Raw genomic sequence first — 18,228 nt, 5'->3', positions numbered from 1 at the left:
TCTGGCTATATTATTAGCTGAAATTTATTAGGCAATTGGAAGTTCTACTTTTATTACATTGCTAGTTTTGTTTAAGATTTCTCACCTAGTTAATAGTTATACTGGCATAACCTCAGGCAGAAAAACAAGTTCTTACAATAGATTCTTCAGGGCATAATATATTCTACTTCTTTTATATGTGTTATCTTTTGTTGTCTTGAGTTTCACTTTGGGATAGATAGAAAATTATGAAGCTCAGGTTAACAAGCAAGTAGCAAAGCCTTAGAAAACTACAGGGTACGTGATCCTTGACACTCCCAGCCACCTGAAAATGGTGCCCTTGAGGATTCTTCCTCCACCAGCAATGGATCAGCAGCATAAACAATTCTTGCCATTTAATGATCCCATGCAGCAGGCTGCAGCAGTGTCTGTTCCACAGCTTCATGCCTTCAACTTATCCACTGCACAATTTTAAGCGCCCTAGAACTGTATTTCAGACCCAGTTGCCCAAATAGAGCCAATTTTGCAACAGTAAAATGGTGTTAAAATAGGATTTTACTCTAGGGGGGAGAAATCTTGAACCAAATAGTCACAGCGCACTTTGCATGACTAAACCGTTACATTACAAAATAAGGGCTATGTCATACTTTTAATAACACTACCATATAGGAACAGTTTTAATGTTGAGTCAAGCACCTACATTCATCCGAGTCTAAAATAATAGGCCCCTGATTTAAAATCTCCTAACATTCTTTCACACTTCATAAAACAAAATAAAATTCTCTCAGCAAACGCTGACCTATTCATCCAGCCAAAGTACTGTATTTCAAGGAAAATGGGAAGGAGAGGTCTCAAACCCACCAAGCGCCAGCAGTTTGCTGTCTGCAACCGTAACTGGTCTTAAATGTGGGCTGGGGGCGAAGACTACGAAGATTTATTATCTATCTTAAATCAAAAGCAGATCCCATGCTTTAACTACCCCCTATCTCCCGCCCACCCCCACGAGGTTGTTTTCTCTCTCTTTTTTTTTTTTAGGTATATATCTTACGGGAAGACGATAGGTGAGGGAAGGTTAAAGTGCTGTGTCTGGTCCATAGAGTCAACACAGGGGTTAGGGCGGGTTTGTTTATTTATAAAGCGTTCAGCCTCTCAGCTGTTTTTCCCTCATTGGCATTTGGAAGCTTGCAGTCCTTTAGAAGAGAGACAGATTTGGCAGGAATGTTCTTTGTGCCCTCCTTCCTTTTTACGGGGGAGAAAAGAAACAGATTTATAATTACAGCCTTGGGTGGGGGGCGGGGTGGGGGAGAAAAAGTTTCGGGCAGCACGTCGATGCCTGTTTTTTCTTTTTTTTTTCATGGTCAACACTGTGCTACAAACAGCTTGGGTGCCACTTGGAGGCTTCCCCCCGTCCCCTCCCTTTACCTCCGCAGGCTCGCTCTGGCAGGCAGAGGCACAGTGAAATTCCAGCACCTTCTTCCCATACCCCTAAACTACTACGCGCTATTACTACGGCTGCCCTCCCTTTCACTTAGCCTCCTCCGCTTCCCAGCCTCCCGTGAGGAGGCCGGCAGGGGCCCCGGAAGACTGCCGGGGAAGGATAACGGGCGCCCAACTCCCTCCATCAGGGCTTGGGGCTTTCAGCGTCCTGCGCAGTTTTTCTGCTCCAGGCACAAACACGGCCAGGGAGCCGGCGCCTTGCAGACACACACAGATCCACGCATACTGTAGAGCTGTCTCGATCCACATTCTTGCACACCGCCCCCTCCTCCCTCCCAGAGCTCCGGGAGTCGCCGAGCGGGGCGAGTGACAGGCGCTTCCCGCCAACCCGCGCCCGGGCGGGCAGGGAGGAGCGGCTCGCTGGACCAACTGCGGCGCGTCTTCCGGCGCCCGCGGAGGCGGTGAGGGTGGGACGCGGGGCGGAGCCGGAGTTTAGGAAGAGGAGGGGATGGCTGTCATCAATGAAGTCATATTCATAATCTAGTCCTCTCTCCCTCTGTTTCTGTACTCTGGGTGACTCAGAGAGGGAAGAGATTCAGCCAGCACACTCCTCGCGAGCAAGGTAAATATAACTTACAACTCCTTTCTCCTCTTTCCCCTCCCTCCGGCCTCCGGGCTGCAGCCGCCGCACAAACCCCTCCGGCACCGCGCCGTCTTCGCCGGGGATTATTCATTATTAACCTAATTATTATTTATTGTGCATGCACGGAGACCAAAACAAACAGGCGGGCCAACCGCAGCAGCAACAACAACAAAAAAAGCCCGCCTCCTACCCCGCGGGCCTCAGGTGGAATGCTCTTAACGACAGCTCCTGGGCGGCAGTGGAAGAAACGCGAAAGTTTCATCCGAAGCTTGCTGTTCTAATAATAATAGTAATAATTACTACTTCGAGGAGGCAAGGGGAGGAAAATCCCAACAAACCACAGCCTTGACCCTAGGTAGGCAATCAGTGATGCGCTGCCAACGAAGGTTGCAACACACACACACACACACACACACACACACACACACACGCACTCGGCAAGGTTGCAATCCCCTCATTCCCTTAAAAACGGGTTGGGGGGAGGAGGTGGCAGGAGGACCGGGAAGAGTATGGAAACGCTACGGTTCTACTAGAGCAGTCCTCCCTGGAAGAGTTGGAAGGGGAGCGGGAGGAGAGGGCGAGGAGCCCGGGCTGACGGCTGGGCGCCAACGAAAGCGGCTGCCACCAGCTTCCCCAGGACTTGTTTAAAGGGCTCCGGGTGCGGAGACAAGAGCTGGTCGCGGTGGGAGAAGCCGGAGCTGGCTCGCCGAGGCGGTGGCAGCCACCGCCGCGGGGCCGCTGCGTGCGGGATCGGAGGCATCACCTCCACTTTGCGAGCAGGGATGGGTACGCTGACCCGTAGGCAGGCCTTTAGGCAAAGGGGCTGCCGGGGGTCTGCACCCGGGGCACTGCGGACGACCCTGCCCCTGGTACCTGGTGGCCGCGCGGGCTCGGGTGCTGAAGTTCGGGGTGTCCAGCCCCGGCCACACTGCTGGGAGGGAGGAAAGGAGGGAGGAGGTCCTGAAGAAGGAGGTCGGAGGTGCTCATTGGGCTGTTATCCTGCCCTCCGCCTTCTCGGGTTTGTTTTCTTTTGCTCTGCATCTTTCCCTAGCTTGGGCTGCCGGAACCTCGGGCGTGGGTCGCCGGCGATCATCCGGATGCTAGGGGAGCACCCGGGCCCGGGAGAGTCACGGTGGCTGCGGGCCGGGGAGGCCATGATCCGGATAATCCTCTCTGCCTGACTGTCACAAACAGGACCCGCGCACACACTGTGCTGTGGCGTTCGCTGTAGAAGGGAAGGGCTGGCGCGGGGTAGGGGGTGGGGGGCGAATGGGGAGGCTGGTGAGGGCAGGAGGCGGGGAGACCGGGAGGGAGCCTGCCCCCAGAGATGACACGCACCGCTTCCTTCTTGTTCCCTGCTTTCGAGTTTGCTTTATTCCCATCCCAACCTGGCTTACTCCCTCCTCTGCTTCCCCCTCCATCTCGCCGTGTTCCCTCCTCCCGGTTGCGTTGCAAAACACGGCCATGCCATCTGCAAAGGTGTCGCGATGCACTTCCCCAAATAACCAGTCCGGCGCGCCAGCCCGTAGTCACCCTCTGTCTGCGGGCGCACACCAAGTGGGGCGCCCTGGGTGCCCTACACCAGGCCTCGCAGCCTGGGCGCAGTTGCACCGCGCGGGGCGGGGCGCAGCAGTGCGGGCTCCAGGGGGACAACCGCTCCTGGGTCCCGACACTTGGACCGGTTTCCGGCACACGCGGGGAAATTGCCTCCCGCCAGTGTCTGCGCACTCGCCTCCGCCTCCACCGCCTGGATTGCATTATTATTTTTATCCTGGTTGCAGTTTGCAGCCGATCCTGGTGAGCCCGGGGCTGGCCGGACTGCTGGTAGGGGGGGTGGTGGGGGTGGCGGGTGGAGGGAAGTTGGACGTGGATCAGGCAGGAAAAAAAAAGTTTGGCAGGGAGACTAAGGAAGGAGGGAGGGTGGGAGGGGGCGGCGAGCTCCCGCAGCTCGCGTCTCGGCGCCCTCGGGGCCGGAGCGAGTGTGTCTGCGCGTGAGTGTGAGTGTGTGTTGTGCGCGCTGGGGCCGGTGCGTCGCGAGCAGCGGCGCGGGCAGCTGCTCCTGCTCGTGCCCTGCCCGGGAGCCGCGGGAGGACAAGGCGAGGTTTGGTGGTGGAGGAGTGGTGGGGGTGGCGTGTGCGTGTGGCTGTGAGTGTGCGCGCGCGAGCAGCGGAGAATCAGGAAGTCACAGCAGCGAAGCGCACACAGACATGTTTGATCGCCGTGACATGACGCGCGCGAGGGAGGAAGCGGCAGCGGCTGCGGGGGCCGGGCCGCTGGCTCCAGCGCCGGCCTAGGGCTTGGGCGGGGAGACCCGCTCCGGCCGCCGGCAGGGCCGCCACAGCAGGCTAGGCGAGCCCCGCGCCTCTTTTTGTTCCGTGTCCCCCAGGTAAGGAGCCTGAGCCGCCGCCGCCCGCCGGGTGCGGAGCTTTCCAGTTCTTTCCCTCCCGGCCCCCTCCGGTCTCCCGGTCAGGCTTTCTTGCAAAGTCAGGCGGGCGGGAGAAGCCGGCTCCCGGCCCTCCGATCGATCGCGTGGAAAACTTTCCAGCAGGAGGCACCGCGAGGGGAAGAAGGCCTTGCTGGCTGCTGTCCCTTGTCAGTTCTTTCTCCTTCGGGTCCGGAGAGTGGAGTCGCTCTGCCCTGGGGCTGTTGCACATTCAAACTTCAGGCCTAAACGTGCCTCCAGCTTTCGCCGGATTTACTCCAGAAATTAAATATTCAAAGTCGTCCGCTTGGTCCTGCCAGGCGTTTGGGTTTTTGAAGAGCAGAAGGCAGGCATGGGAGTCGAGGGGGATGGGGGTGTTGTGCAGAATCCATTCCTTCTTTAATGTCTGCAGCGGGTGTTATGTAATTTTAGTAGCACACGGGTGCAAAGCCCATACTGGGCTTCTCCCCTCCTTTGTTTATATAACTTTTGGGAGAGTTTTGCAAGGTCCACCCCCCCCCCCCCCCCCGCCTTCCTTTTTCTTCTTTCCGTTCTCAACCTAATGGAGCTTGGTGCATTTGAAAAAGTAAAGCGACCTGGGTCAGTATATTATTAAGAGGTGCTATCCTTAATCTCCTGGTTATTATGCAGACTGTGTTCCTAACTGTGTGTGATGTCAGAGCATAAGGAAGACATCAAGGATACACGTTTGTCTACTGCACTGAGTGGTTATTTTTAACGTCTCTGTAGCATCAGTAGCAGAGTTAAAATTTCAACTTCCATTTCAAAGGACTTTTTAATTTACACCTGGATGTGCCATGCTTGTTGGAAGAGACTGCTTATAGGCACAGAAAGATTGTTGTTTTCATTACTGAATGGAAGAAAAATTCTGTCTAAGCGTGTTAAGTAAGACTCAGAAACCTCTGAGAACTGTACTGAAACAAAAGCCATGCCCAGCGTTGGTTGTGTGTATATACTTGGCACATTCAAATGTTTCAGTATTATTTTATTTGCAAGACCACTGCTCCGGGCTTGTTTGCCTATGATAGATGTGCTAGGCTTCTAGCTTACCTCTAGCTTCCTGGTGAATTGTTAAGAGGTGTGGCAGGTTTGAATCCAAGTTGGTGAATTGTTATGCAAATAAAACACACTTTTCTCTTTTAGGAATCTAATTGTCCTTTTATTCTTCTAGACATTTTTTTTTATTATTAAAGCTCCCTAACAACTTGAATGTTTGCTGGTGGGAAGAGATTTGGAGATACCATTAGGTACATAAGATATTTATGGATGTGACTTGAAGTAGAAAAGCAAACCTGTATACAGCCTCTCCTCTACCTTGTTAGGGGCATTAAAGAGAAAAGTCAGGTGAATAACATTGTAAAATAAATCAGAGGAGTTTGGGGTATCTGAACCCTTAAAAAATTGGCAGAGGTGAGAGGGTGCCTCCTTCCATGAAGCTTTTTTCTCCTGAGTGACATCAGTTACATCCCAATTCAGGGACTAGCTGCTCTGTGGGGTTTCACAGAAAATATTCACCACCAGAGTGTGTTCAAAGCAGCCTTAGATCTTTTCTTTTGTTCGTTTTTTTTAAGTGGTTTTTGAGCATTTCTCGTCAAGTTTCTTAAAAAGTGCTTTGACCAACACCTGAGGCTTGGAACTGACCAAAAAACCCCCCAAAAAACAAAAATGCCTTTGCCTCTGTTATACTGTTAATGTTTGGATTCTGTTTAAAATATTTCTGGCGCTATAACTAGAAAGGAACACTTTGGCAAAGAAATAATCATTTAAAACTTTTTTCTTTGATGGAGTTTAAGATAACATAAAAGCACATCTCATGCTTTTCTCAGAGATCATTGTGGTACCCTTTATATTCCTGTACTATTTTGACATTTCATTTTAAGGGCTTATTATGTGTTGAAACAAGACCATGAAAGGAAAGACTTTCATATATTATAAAAGTGGTGCCATCCTCCAGTGTTTTCATGTTGAGTTTTGTTTTGTTTTTTTTTTCCTTTAGAAGTCTTCCTTTGTAAACAAGGCCTTTGTCAAACTCTCCTAGGTCAGCAGCTTTTTGATACTCCAGAGAAATAATAAATCACTGTTTATGACATCTTGACATGGTGCCATGAGAAATGAATTGTCACAAATATATGCTAAGGAGTGTTTCCCTACACTAGCATACTGAGATTGGTCAGACCTGATTTAGTCACCAAAAGTTTTGATTTTCACTGTTTCTGGTCAGGATGATTTTAGAGAAGTCAGGGACAATTTGTTGCTTAACACAAGTGGCCTTAGAAACTTTATATAAATGAGTCACTTTTCTCTTCTGAGTATTTCTGGTGAACAGATGAAAAAATTTCCCTAATGTGAAAAGCCAGCTTTCGGGAGCTGGTTCTGATTTTTTTCCTGTCCATTTTTTTCTATAAAAGAATGATTGCTCCTTTTTCTTAAACATATTCTGTAGGTGGTTTTGAACAATAGAGGATGCTGAATTTTCTGTCATCTTTGGAAGTGTTTGTTTATGGAATTTTAATCTCTAGCCAGTTAATAAAGTCATGGATCATTCTATGAGTAGTGAAAATAGAAAATACAGGTGGTGGTTAAGTTATTTGGTAGAGTATTTAGAAAGGCCTGGGGTATTTACTTTTTCTACATAGGAAGTCAGGACTATACCAGTGAATATAGAAGTCTTGAAACTTAGTTCTTCCAGAGCCATTATGAAGCATAGCATATTTATTTGCCTAAAAGATATTTATCACCAAGTTAAGTGGGATCTTGCAACCAGGGTTTGGAAAATTTTACAACTTTATTACTGTTTATTTTTACTTTTCCCCTTCATATTAATATAGCCCTTTTCTTTGAAAATGTTTAGATATATTAGAAATTTTAAAGATACAGTCAAAGATACTTGAATACTTATATTTAGCAAAACATATAGCACAGCTGATGAAATTCAGGAGCTACATAGCTGAATTTTTTGACTGTTGGTTATGAACATTATTTAATTTTAATTATGAGAGAAAAAGTCATTAATTCATTCATTTAGAGTGATGCTTTAGATATGAAATACAGGATTTTTGACTGAAATATTAACATAAGTGGTGGCCTTCTGGACTTCATTATACATTATTATGTAACTGAAGCCTACTGTGAATTGTGATGTTTTATTAGATATGAGACTTTCAGAACATTCAGTTATCATCAGGAAATATGCCTGTAGAATTTTATACCTTTAAAAATAACACAATATTCTATGTAGTGTTAGGTGTGTAAGCATCAGTCTTCCACCTATATATCATTTACCTCTCTGTAAGCACTAATATTTTAAAAATGTTTTAGAAACTGACCTAATTTAAATATGGGGTGACCCTTTTGTAGATCAATTAATGAAGTTGATAGAAGTTGAAATAAATTTGAGGTTTCAAAACTATTTAATAAGTCCCCTCTCCTTTTGTCATTTTGTTTAAACTGAATTCAGAATTGGGGGATTAAAATTACTTAAAAATAGAAAAAAAAAGCTCTGACCAGAAAGCATTGGGGTATGTTATTTTACAGGTGAACAGAAGTCCAAGGGAAATTCTATATCAGTTTATGTTAGAATTGTGTTTTCTTCTTTAGGATAACTGTATATTTCTTTATCTACTTGAGATTGTATTGTCCAGTGTTTATCATACTACCAGGAGTTAAGTCATTAAGCTTGAAACTTGAATGTCCATGAGGAAAGCTGGGCAAGTAATAACATTGCAAATATTTGCAGTTGTTTGGCAGTTTTCTGTTGCACTGTATTCCTACATGTACTAAAATGCTATTAAGCGAAGTCTATAATTCCATAAAAAATGAATGATCTGCAATTGAGAATTTATGTCTTTTAAAGAACGTGCCTGAACACGTATGCATAGTGAATTGTAAACCACACTGATCGCGTGATACAGGGAGAGATCTGGGTGAGCTCTCTTGAGTCCACAGGGCAGATATTCTTCGCGATGGGGTAAGATTGTGGCCAGAGCAGGCCAGGGGTGAGGGCCCTGGGAGCTGATCATCTGAGATCGGAAGAAAGTCCTGAGATCACAGGCACCGAGCCTAAAAAAAACTGTGAGAAGACCAGTGTACCAGTTTTGACCTACTTGCCCAGAGCAAGAGGTTCCAGTTAGAAGAATTTTCAAAAGATAAAGTTGGAAAAGGTAGAAAGACTTGCTTTCCAGGGGAAAGCATGAATTTTTTATCCAGTATGTGTTGGAGTCTTCTCTCAGAAGTTTGGAGCATTGGAATTCATGAACAAAAAGTAGAGCTATCTAGCAGATTGTGAATGCAAGTCGAGGTTGGAAATTGAAGCCTTTAGAAGGATCTGCGTGATGATGTACATTTTTCTATGATAGCTCACAAAGTGTCTTCATATGGAATATTTTATTTGCTTCATATCAAAATTGAGGTTGTAGCTGGCTGCTGTTACACCAGTTTTGTAAAAGAGAATTTGAAATTCAGGGGTCAAATAAACTACTCTGTGATTTATTTTTTAATAGCATTAATTATTAACACTGTAAATGACCATTATTCATTTTAACTGCAATGAACTTGAAGGGTTTGTGCTTGAATTTTTGTTGCTGCTATGAAAGTCGGGCATATCAAAGCTAGTCTATCACATAACCGTTTCATTCAGCATATAATGGTCAAGTTTTACTGCTCAGTCAGCATACACCATGTCAACCAGAAGAAGTTTTTAAAATATATACGTGTTTAGTGTATAAATAAAATTATCTTAGCTAACAGAGAAGGAAGTGGCTATCATTGATTCTTATCGGCATCCCAGATTAGGTTGCCTTGCAAAGAGGCCTAACAGAACCTAGGAAGGATGGGTGTGTGTATACACAAATTAGATTTCAGGAGTGTCACGCTTTGCTACTAGCTCATTGGTTTGTCTGTTTGGTTTCTGACCAGCTGCCTAGCAGTTTGGGTTGAGCTAAATTTGAGAAGTGATAGTTATCTGTGATTACCTGTGGACACAAGTTAGGGGGTTAGACAGGTGCTGTCTACCGGAGGGCTTTGTTGTTGAGGGGCTTTTAGTACTTTGAGTTTCCTCGTAAACACCCTGCTTAAAATAATCTTTCCTTTGTGAAAACATTGGCTGCCCTCACCGAAGAGATCATCGAATTGCATCACAGGTAGATGCTTCTGAGAAGGCAGCTCATGGTATGTCCAGGGTGGTAGAGTCAAGAGCCCAGCTCTTGTTGAAGCAGCGCCTGGGGCTCATGGGGCTGTAATTAGCCCTTGAAGTTGGTTGTTCTCTCTTGTCCTGCACGGATCTGCCTCGGGGCCCTTGCCAGGTCTGACTCTGGGCAAGGATGGTCCCAGGGCTTTTTATTCCAAGTAAGGGTGGCAGCTCACATCCTAATTTGTCCCCTTGACTCAACGATGAGGAGTTCACAGAAGCCCAGAAAACGCAGCACACTTTTCACCCAACCACTTTTTAAAACCTCCTCAACTTTGAATGGTAAACTGACATTGAATGCAGAAAGCTGTTTTCCGAGCTTCTTTAGAGTTTCGGGCCAGCCACGTAGAATACTCACTCTAAGCCCAGTGTGGTTTTTATCTGTGGCACAAATCATATCATGCACTGTTTAAAGTTGCACGTCTCAGGCCAAGAAGCACGAGGGCTTTGGGGAAATTTCACCACCTATCCAGACAGCCTTGGCCTCTAAAAACGAAACTTCAGGTTGGTTTATTTCTTTTATCTTCCTCGCTATTTTTACCGACTCTCTGCTCACCCATCAAGAACAGCAGCCCTTGTGTTCCAGCTCCAGGGAAGTTGTTACTTCTTGTGGGGGGATTATCAATTCATTTGTAGAGAAAGCTACAGAGGAAACAAGAAATCCTTCAGGGTCGGGGGAGATGGTCTGAATCAGCAAACAGACATAAAAAGAACTCTTATCTTAACTCTCTCCTGAGCCTTATCATTCTCCGTAACAGCCAAAAAACTTTTAAAAGAGTGATTTTTAAGGTAGTGAACTGGGCCTAACTTTTATTTCTAATATTCCACCTTTGGCCCTTGCCCCTATGTCTTTCTGTAAACACAGCAGTGATAAAGGTCTGCTGGAGAGCCCACGTTCCCCCACGCTTCCTTATTGTGTTTGGCGAACAGTTATTTAAGAAGCATTGTCTAGTCAAGGTGGCTCTGTTTCCCCAAACTTTTTCTGTGACTAGAAGACCACAGTTTCTCGTAAACTCATGTTTATTATCTACTTCAAGCCCTCACTGAAACACCACCTTATCCATGAAGCCTCCCTTAATTCCCTTCTCTTGCCTCTGCCCTCTGAGATGTAAGTCTTCTATTCTGCCCGTGACTGCAATGGACACTCCAGCTCAACCCCTTCTGGTCTTGCAGAAGCTTGCATATTTGTTTGTTTGTTTTTTTCTCAATGCTATATATGGATAAGTCTTGTTTCCCCATCAGAATTGCTGAGCCTTGGGGTAAGCCCTCTGGTCATTCTTTTACATCCTTCATGCCTTGTGCCCAGGGAAAGAGTCAGGACATTTGAGAATAGATCAGTAAAACAGATCTTCTGGTTCTTTGATTAAATATCACCATCCTCTTAAGTTCATAACGTTGTCTCTGCCTCATATTCTCTCAGGGGCTTTTCTTCACTTCTCTGTCCCTTCGTACATTAACATACGATCACAGCCACACCCTAATCCCGTTGCGACACCTCCCATTGTTTCCATCTTTGTTTCTGCACCCTGCGCATTTTGCCCAACCTGAGTGACAGCTCTGCATGCTGGTGGACGGCCTGGCTTGCCTGATGTTGCCCTGACTTGGTAATGGGCCCGGAGTCAAGAGATAAAGTCACCCACAGATGTGACTTTGGGCAAGCTCTGTGGTCCCTTTGTGCTTTCCTCTTTTAAACGGGGACATAACAAGATGTATCCTCAAGTCAAGTCACTAAAATGATTCAGCCCATAGGGCTGTGTTGTTAAGTATTACTGCAGGCATAGGGGTCTTTCAGCTGACTGGAGTAAACCGCAAAGGTAGAAGTTTTGTCTCTGGTTGTCTTGGTTGGACTGGTGACCCTTAAAATTCCATGAAGTTGAACTCCTTTTAATATGCAGATGGGTGTGCCCAGGGGCTTTCGGGCTTTCTGCAAAGGGGAGAGGAAGGAGGTTCGGGCAGAGGGAAGATGTCTGCGGTGGTTGGAGTTGTGGGAAGCACCAACGACTTTTATTTTTAAAAGCACACACTCCACGGTTGTAAAGGCAGGGTCAGGACGAAAAAAGACAGGGTGTACTGCTGAAAAATTCTTGGCTAAGAACACAGCGGCCTGGCCCTCAGGGAGTGCTGGTGTGAGGTAGAGGGAAGCGTTGCAGGGAGGATGGAGGCGGGGGTGGGGCTGGCAATGCCAGTGTTCAGTGTTCGGCCCTGTCTGTTTTACCTCCTCACACACACACATCTTCATTATGTTGGCCACGTAATTGTGGAACAGGTCGTTCTTTTTGGTGACTGTGTAAAACTCACCCCCTGCCCCTCCAACACCAGATAAAAATAGATTTTGAGTGTTAACTTTGTGGAGAGACCAAGAGCTCCTGCCCCATCAAGGTGACCAGAGCTGTAGCCTCTCCCCCATCCATCTGCCCCCAACCCCACCATCACCACCCCATCTACCTCACTTCTTCAGTGCTTGGAAGAAAGAAGAAGAGGCTTTGGATTGCTGGGCAGAGGGGGCAGGAGGACGGGTGAGGGAGAAGATGGCTTGACCAGTCCTGGACTTTCAACCTTAACCACGGGGACTTAGTCATGACCTGCACCTCTGCTCAAGACTCGCCCCTCTTTGTAATCTACACCCCCAAGTTGTTTTACGCTATGAGAAAGTCTGATTAGGTCTTGGAGCTGTACAATGAAGTTGCCATCAGAAACGACGAGGAAGGAAAAGGAGGCCAGGACGGCACCCTCATCTCTGAAAGGTGCTCTTTTTTGGATGCATCTTTGGGGGATGGTGAGACAGCACGCATCCCAGGTCCTGCTGGGAGGGTCACTGATGAATGCCCCCACACACAAGATTGGAGGAATCAGGAGATGCTGCAAGTCATGGATTGGCAGATGCAGGGAGCCTTAAGATGCTCCAATTCCAAGCTCCGAGGAAACTGAGAAGCCCCAGAAGAAAGGCGCTTTGCCCGGGACCCTGAGGGTTGGTAGTGGCCCTGAGATTGGCAGACAGGAACCCAAAGTCTCTGGGGTCCCAGTCAGAAGCCAGAGAGTCACAGTCAAGTTGCGCAGTAGTCCAGATCCCTTAGCTGGGCGGCATGAGGCACGTTGCTCATTCGTTAGACTGTGCTGTTCCTCTGAGCTAACTTCTTGTGTGTGTGCTCGTCTATGCTATTTCATGGACACATGCATTAAGGGCATGCTTCTAAAGATTCTCGACTTAAGAAAAAGTTTCCCATGCAACATGTTAACATTCCTCTATATGCCCATACTTTCCTACTTCCCGTCTCCTGTGTTTTCCCCTAAGAAGTTTTTGGTAGTTTCCTATAACAAAAAATGAGGAGCGTTTTTATGGGACTGTATACCATTCATTACAACCTTCTATGAGATTCCCAGGTGAAAATCATTATATATGCAGAAAATCATTAGATATTAAAATATAAAACATGAAAAATGGAACTACCAGGCTGACAGCATTTGTATCTTCATTGTTCAAACTTGTGGTATCTTACCATCATAGCCACTGAAGCCAGTTTCAAGGTAAACCATAACAGGAAGTAAGCAATTTCCTTTTATTCACTAAAAAATAAAGGGGTTTATTAGTTTGCTGATATACATGAAAGAACATTTAAACTTGGAGTACCCCTGAATTGACGTCAGCTTCCTAAATTTAAAATGCTGACTGAACGTGTGTGTGTGTGTACGTGTGTGTGTGTGTATGTGAGGGGGTGGAATGCCAAAAAAAAAAAGGTTACTTCTGCCTGCTTTGTTAATCACAAAGAAAAAATAATAACATTTGGCTCTCTAGTGAATTCAAGGCTATAATTCACCATCCAGGCTTCCCTGTTGTTTTAGAAACCACTTGAACTGGGTTCTCTTAGTCCCCTCTTGTATCAGCAAAACAGTTTGAGTGATCCCTTGCTCGAAATCATTCCAAAGCAGCCTTTCATCGCTTCCTGTTTTAGCCCTAATTCATTTATCAGATTGGCCCAGATCCTTGCCTCCGCTGTTAAGATTTCTTTGTTTGAGCATACCTTGAGCACTGATTGGTCTCCTAATTTTTTATTTTTTAATAATTGACTCTATTAATAGTTTGTCCATGCAGTTTTGTCTACAGTTCATTCAGTTTTGTTTTGTTTTTTGTTTTTTTTACTCCACACTGGTTGAATGTGCTGGGGAAACAGGAGCAAGGAAGAGCAAGTCCTTGCCCTCATGGCCCTCACATTCTAGAGATTCCTCGAGAGGTGACGGTAGTTAGCTAAGAATGGAAGTAATGTGTGTGTGTGTGTGTTAGTTTTCCCTCTAACCTGTCATTTCTCTATGGACAGAGCCCTGCTGTGGGTGACCAAGCCCCTATGGTCTAATTTCAACCCTGCTACTTGTCAGTGGACACACAAATCCATTTAGGATTTTGTGAGTTCGGCATCAGAATTTTGTGCATACAGGTGTGTGCCCCAGGTGACATAATAAGTCATCATGACTGTCCTGGGGTCATTCTGGATCATGGAGACATCAGAATTCAGAAAACAGCTTATTTAGTCATTTTGGCTTATATCCAAGAGTCAGTCATACCCACCCCATGAGGCAGTTCCCCACTGGGGATGCCAGGAAATCTTGGCGCATAGGAGATGGTATATTGCTTTGCTGGAGAACCGAAATTTCCACACCCCATCAACATGTGGAAATCGAGGAGTCGTAGATGACTTCTCTTGTGACTCTTGGACCCCACAGAGGGCTGGGATGAATCTCTGGCCTCAACTGTACATGTGATCTTGTATCCATTAACTGGTGGGAGGACCACATCTTAGCCTGTCCCTCCTGTTCATTTCTGCTGCAGTGGAGGTGGCTGGGGTGGGGAGTAATGCTCAGGAAGAGTAACTGCTTGTTGTGCCAGACGCAGAGCTGTGGTTTTACGTGTACTATTGCATTTTAGTCTCCCTGCGTAATTGTATACGTGGATATTTGAAGCCATATTTGTCCAACTCCCATAACCTCTGCTTTTCCCATGATTGGCAATTCCCTTTCATTCTCAATTTATGGAATTGTACTTTTCCCCCCTTTTGACTATCTAGAATTCTCTGAGAAGTTTGAATGCCCATTGACTTATGCAAGTGGTTCTTGGTTGGGTACGTCTTTAGGAATTTTATATTTTAACGGCTTTGCGGGGGGAGGGGGTGGTGGTTAATGACTTGTAAGGTGCCCAAGTAATGGAGAGCATCTGTTGACTTCAGTAATAAATTTCAAGCTTGTTTATAATTCTGCTTATGTGTTAAATTTTAGTTTCTCCAGTGAGTCTTTTTTTTTTTTTTTTTTTGCATCTTAGATGATTTATATCTTTCTGGAGAATCATTTAGAGTTGTTTTTTTCTTTTAAACAAGTGGTCTTCATAAAGAGGAGGGCAGATGGATATGGATATGGATATCATGCCCTCTGAAGCATCTGGACCAGACAGGGGAGTTCTGTTTGATGTTTGTTACAGAAATGGCACCACCAAATACTAACAACGGTTTTATTCTGATCTTAATATCATGTTTAAAATATCCCTTTCTCTTTTCTTCTTTCCAACTCAGTATCACTGTACCGACTGGCAGAGACAGGAGAAGTAGATGTCCACACCCACAGACCCTGGCGCGATGCCCCACCCGGGGCCTTCGCCAGGGCCGGGACCCTCTCCTGGACCCATTCTTGGGCCCAGTCCGGGACCCGGACCATCCCCCGGTTCCGTCCACAGTATGATGGGGCCAAGTCCGGGGCCTCCTAGTGTCTCACACCCTATGCCGTCGATGGGGTCTGCTGACTTCCCTCAGGAGGGCATGCATCAGATGCACAAGGTGAGTTCGTTCCCCTTCCCAGTCTTGTCTTCCGAGTCATGGATGGCTAATAATCCCTGATAACCAACACCCCCCCGCCCGCTTTTTTTCTACTGTGGTTAACAAGAGAATCAGCTAGGTTTTTTTCTTATCTTGTTCCTTATTAAAAACATACATTCTTAGGCTCTTTTATGGTTATAGATGTTACACCAGTCAGGAAGATTTGATCTTGGCTTTTAAAAAAGTGTTAGCTATAATATGCAGCTTTGACAGATTCTGTGGATTGGGGGTTGCAAGTGTTTTGACTTGGTGAAGAAGTAGGAGTTAAGTCTTACTTTTTCCCCCCAACTACGTCTGTTAAGTAACTTATACCATCTATGAGTAACGTACTGAAAATTATTCTTCCCTGAAAAGATCCCATAGGTCCCAAGGAGGAAAAGGGAAAGTGAGTCTTTTCCTAAAGAATATTTTCAAAAAAGCCTTGACAGAAATAAAACAGTTTCTAGGGAATCCTTGAAAATGCACTTTGCTGTCTGCCTGTGAAGTGGCTTTCTTCTGGTTTTGGAAGAGGGCTCTGATTTTGTGGAGTCCAGGCCCAGTTGTTATTAAGGTTGTAATAATCTGCCATTTGTGAGATTCAGATTGTTGCTGTGGGGATGATCATAACGGTATGACTTTGGTATTATGGTTTTGTAGGAGAAGTGAAAAGGAGAGAATGGCCTTTTGAGAAAGCGAACAAAATCTTCTGTTGCGATTTGTGTTGAAGGGTAGGAGTAGCCATTGTGTGTTACCTGAAGGTTAGGCCTGATGAGATGCGGCCCTTTTACATCTTTTTTGGATGATATCACAAGTAGATAAGGTAGTGAGGATGCTTCTTGATGTTAAATAGGTGAATCGTGGAAGACACTGGTTTGAAACAGAAAGGTTACTGCAAAAAAGTACAAGTCTTTTCTTTAATTGGTAGAACTGGAGGTCAGTTTTAAAGTAAGGTGTTGCAGCCCGGGAAGGGAAGATCCATTTTTCACAAATGTTTGTTATTTGATGGTTTTCAAATAAAAAAATTAATACATGCTTATTTTGAAAAGTAAAACCATACTGATCTAAATAAGTGGTTCACCCCAGGTAATAGCTTATTGTACATACTTTTTTTCCTTAAATTTTAACTAAGACTGTATGATGTATTTTTAAATTAATTAATTAATTTTAATTGGAAAATAATTACAATATTGTGATGGTTTTTGCCATACATCAACATGAGTCAGCTACGGGTATACGTGTGTATCCCCCCTCTGGAACCCGCCTTCTGCCTCCCTCCCCACCCTAGCCCTCTGGGTTGTCCCAGAGCACTGGTTTTGGGTGTCCTGCTTCATGCACCAAACTTGCACTGGTCATCTATTTTATATATGGTAATGTACACATTTTAATGGTATCCCCTCAAATCATCCCACCCTTGCCTTCTCTCGCTGAGTCCAAATGTCTGTTTTTTACATCTGTGTCTCCGCTCTGCACATAGGATTGTCAGTCCCATCTTTCTAGATTCCATGTGTGTGTGTTAATATACAGTATTTGTCTTTTTCTTTCTGACTTAACTTCACTCTGTATAATAGGCTCCAGGTTCATCCACCTTGTTAGAACTGACTCAAATGCGTTTCTTTTTGTAAAAAATATGGAACACTTTATGAATTTGTGTGCCATGCTAATCTTTGTATCATTCCAATTCTAGTATATGTGCTGCTGAAGTGAGCACTGTATATACGCTTTTTGCGCCTTACTTTTCTCCAGCTTCAATAAAAATACCATCTAAGCATAGATTTGCATATTCAGGTGATATATTTAATTTTTTTTTCTTTTACCATAATCGAATCATATCATCATTGTTAATTACTTTGAGACTTCTTTTTCATTTAACTATATCATGGATAGCCCTATAATATCTCCAATATCTCTCCCTGCTTTTTTGATTTCTTTAAATACAGGTTTTTAGCTTGTCAGGTATGTAAATAAATGCTTATTTTCCATATCATATTTATTAGGAGACATATTGAATATATAGACATATCAAAGTCATTACATTGTCTTGTGTTCATATTGTATTAATTGGGGGATTATACTATAGACTGGATCTGTCAATTGCAATCCTTAGTACAGGTAGGTGAAATAATTTTGGGAGGGTTTAGGATGCTTTCACCTTTGAAATGAAAGATAAAATTTGAAGGAAATATTTAGCTCACCTTTATTATTATTTAAGCATTGAAAAGTTAAACATACTCATAAGTGTTAGGTCATTGTTATGTTCTTAATTGTTTTTATTTGTAATTATATCTTCTGATCCCTTCTGTTTTGTTCTCTAGCATCTTTGTCACGTTTTCTCCTCTTTTCTACCCCCATCGATGCTCTTTTTTTGTTTTGTTCTCGTTCTGCAAGTTTTGCATTTTCTCATCCTGCTTTTCTTCGGCCCGCAGACCCTCAGATAATTCCCTGGGTGAGGACATGGTGACGTGCCTGGAGTTCACACCTGCTGACCAGATGCTTCACTTTCTGAAAATCTTTTTATAGGCAGCTTTATTCCTTGTCTTTTCTCCTCCGTCTCCCTCTGAGCTTCAGCTTTTTGCTTTTCAACATTGCTGGAAATAAATAAACAAGTGGCCTAAATACATCTGCTGCTTTGCTTTGATTTCCTCTCTATTATTACTGTTTAACAGACTGAGAGACACTCTTTATACCAAATTCTTCCCATTTTTCTTCT

At 45.0% G+C, this 18,228-nt stretch overlaps 1 protein-coding gene and 1 pseudogene across 11 annotated transcripts in view; one reads left to right on the top strand and one right to left on the bottom strand.

Annotated features, from left to right (window-relative positions):
- Positions 1-1,980: 1,980 nt before the first annotated feature.
- Positions 1,981-18,228, top strand: part of SMARCA2 (SWI/SNF related BAF chromatin remodeling complex subunit ATPase 2) — a 180,115-nt gene continuing 163,867 nt past the window's right edge. For 2 of the 11 annotated variants that reach the window (XM_086415363.1, XM_086415355.1), the window contains exons 1-2: positions 1,981-2,038; positions 15,243-15,503. In XM_086415363.1, coding sequence (XP_086271489.1) covers positions 15,279-15,503 — 225 coding nt within the window. In that variant the 5' untranslated portion in view covers positions 1,981-2,038; positions 15,243-15,278. Of the gene's footprint in view, positions 2,039-3,554; positions 3,884-4,058; positions 4,161-4,230; positions 4,446-14,749; positions 14,799-15,242; positions 15,504-18,228 lie in introns of those variants that run through there. The other 9 variants (XM_086415365.1, XM_086415356.1, XM_086415362.1 and 6 more) reach the window with 7 other exon arrangements.
- Positions 17,143-17,229, bottom strand: LOC147366965 (U6 spliceosomal RNA; annotated as a pseudogene).

Source organism: Bos grunniens, chromosome 8 (assembly GCF_055505025.1).
Source record: "Bos grunniens cultivar Pamir isolate PY7600 chromosome 8, Bosgru_T2T1.0, whole genome shotgun sequence".
NCBI lineage: Eukaryota > Metazoa > Chordata > Mammalia > Artiodactyla > Bovidae > Bos > Bos grunniens.
This window is presented reverse-complemented; position numbering and strand designations above follow the sequence as displayed.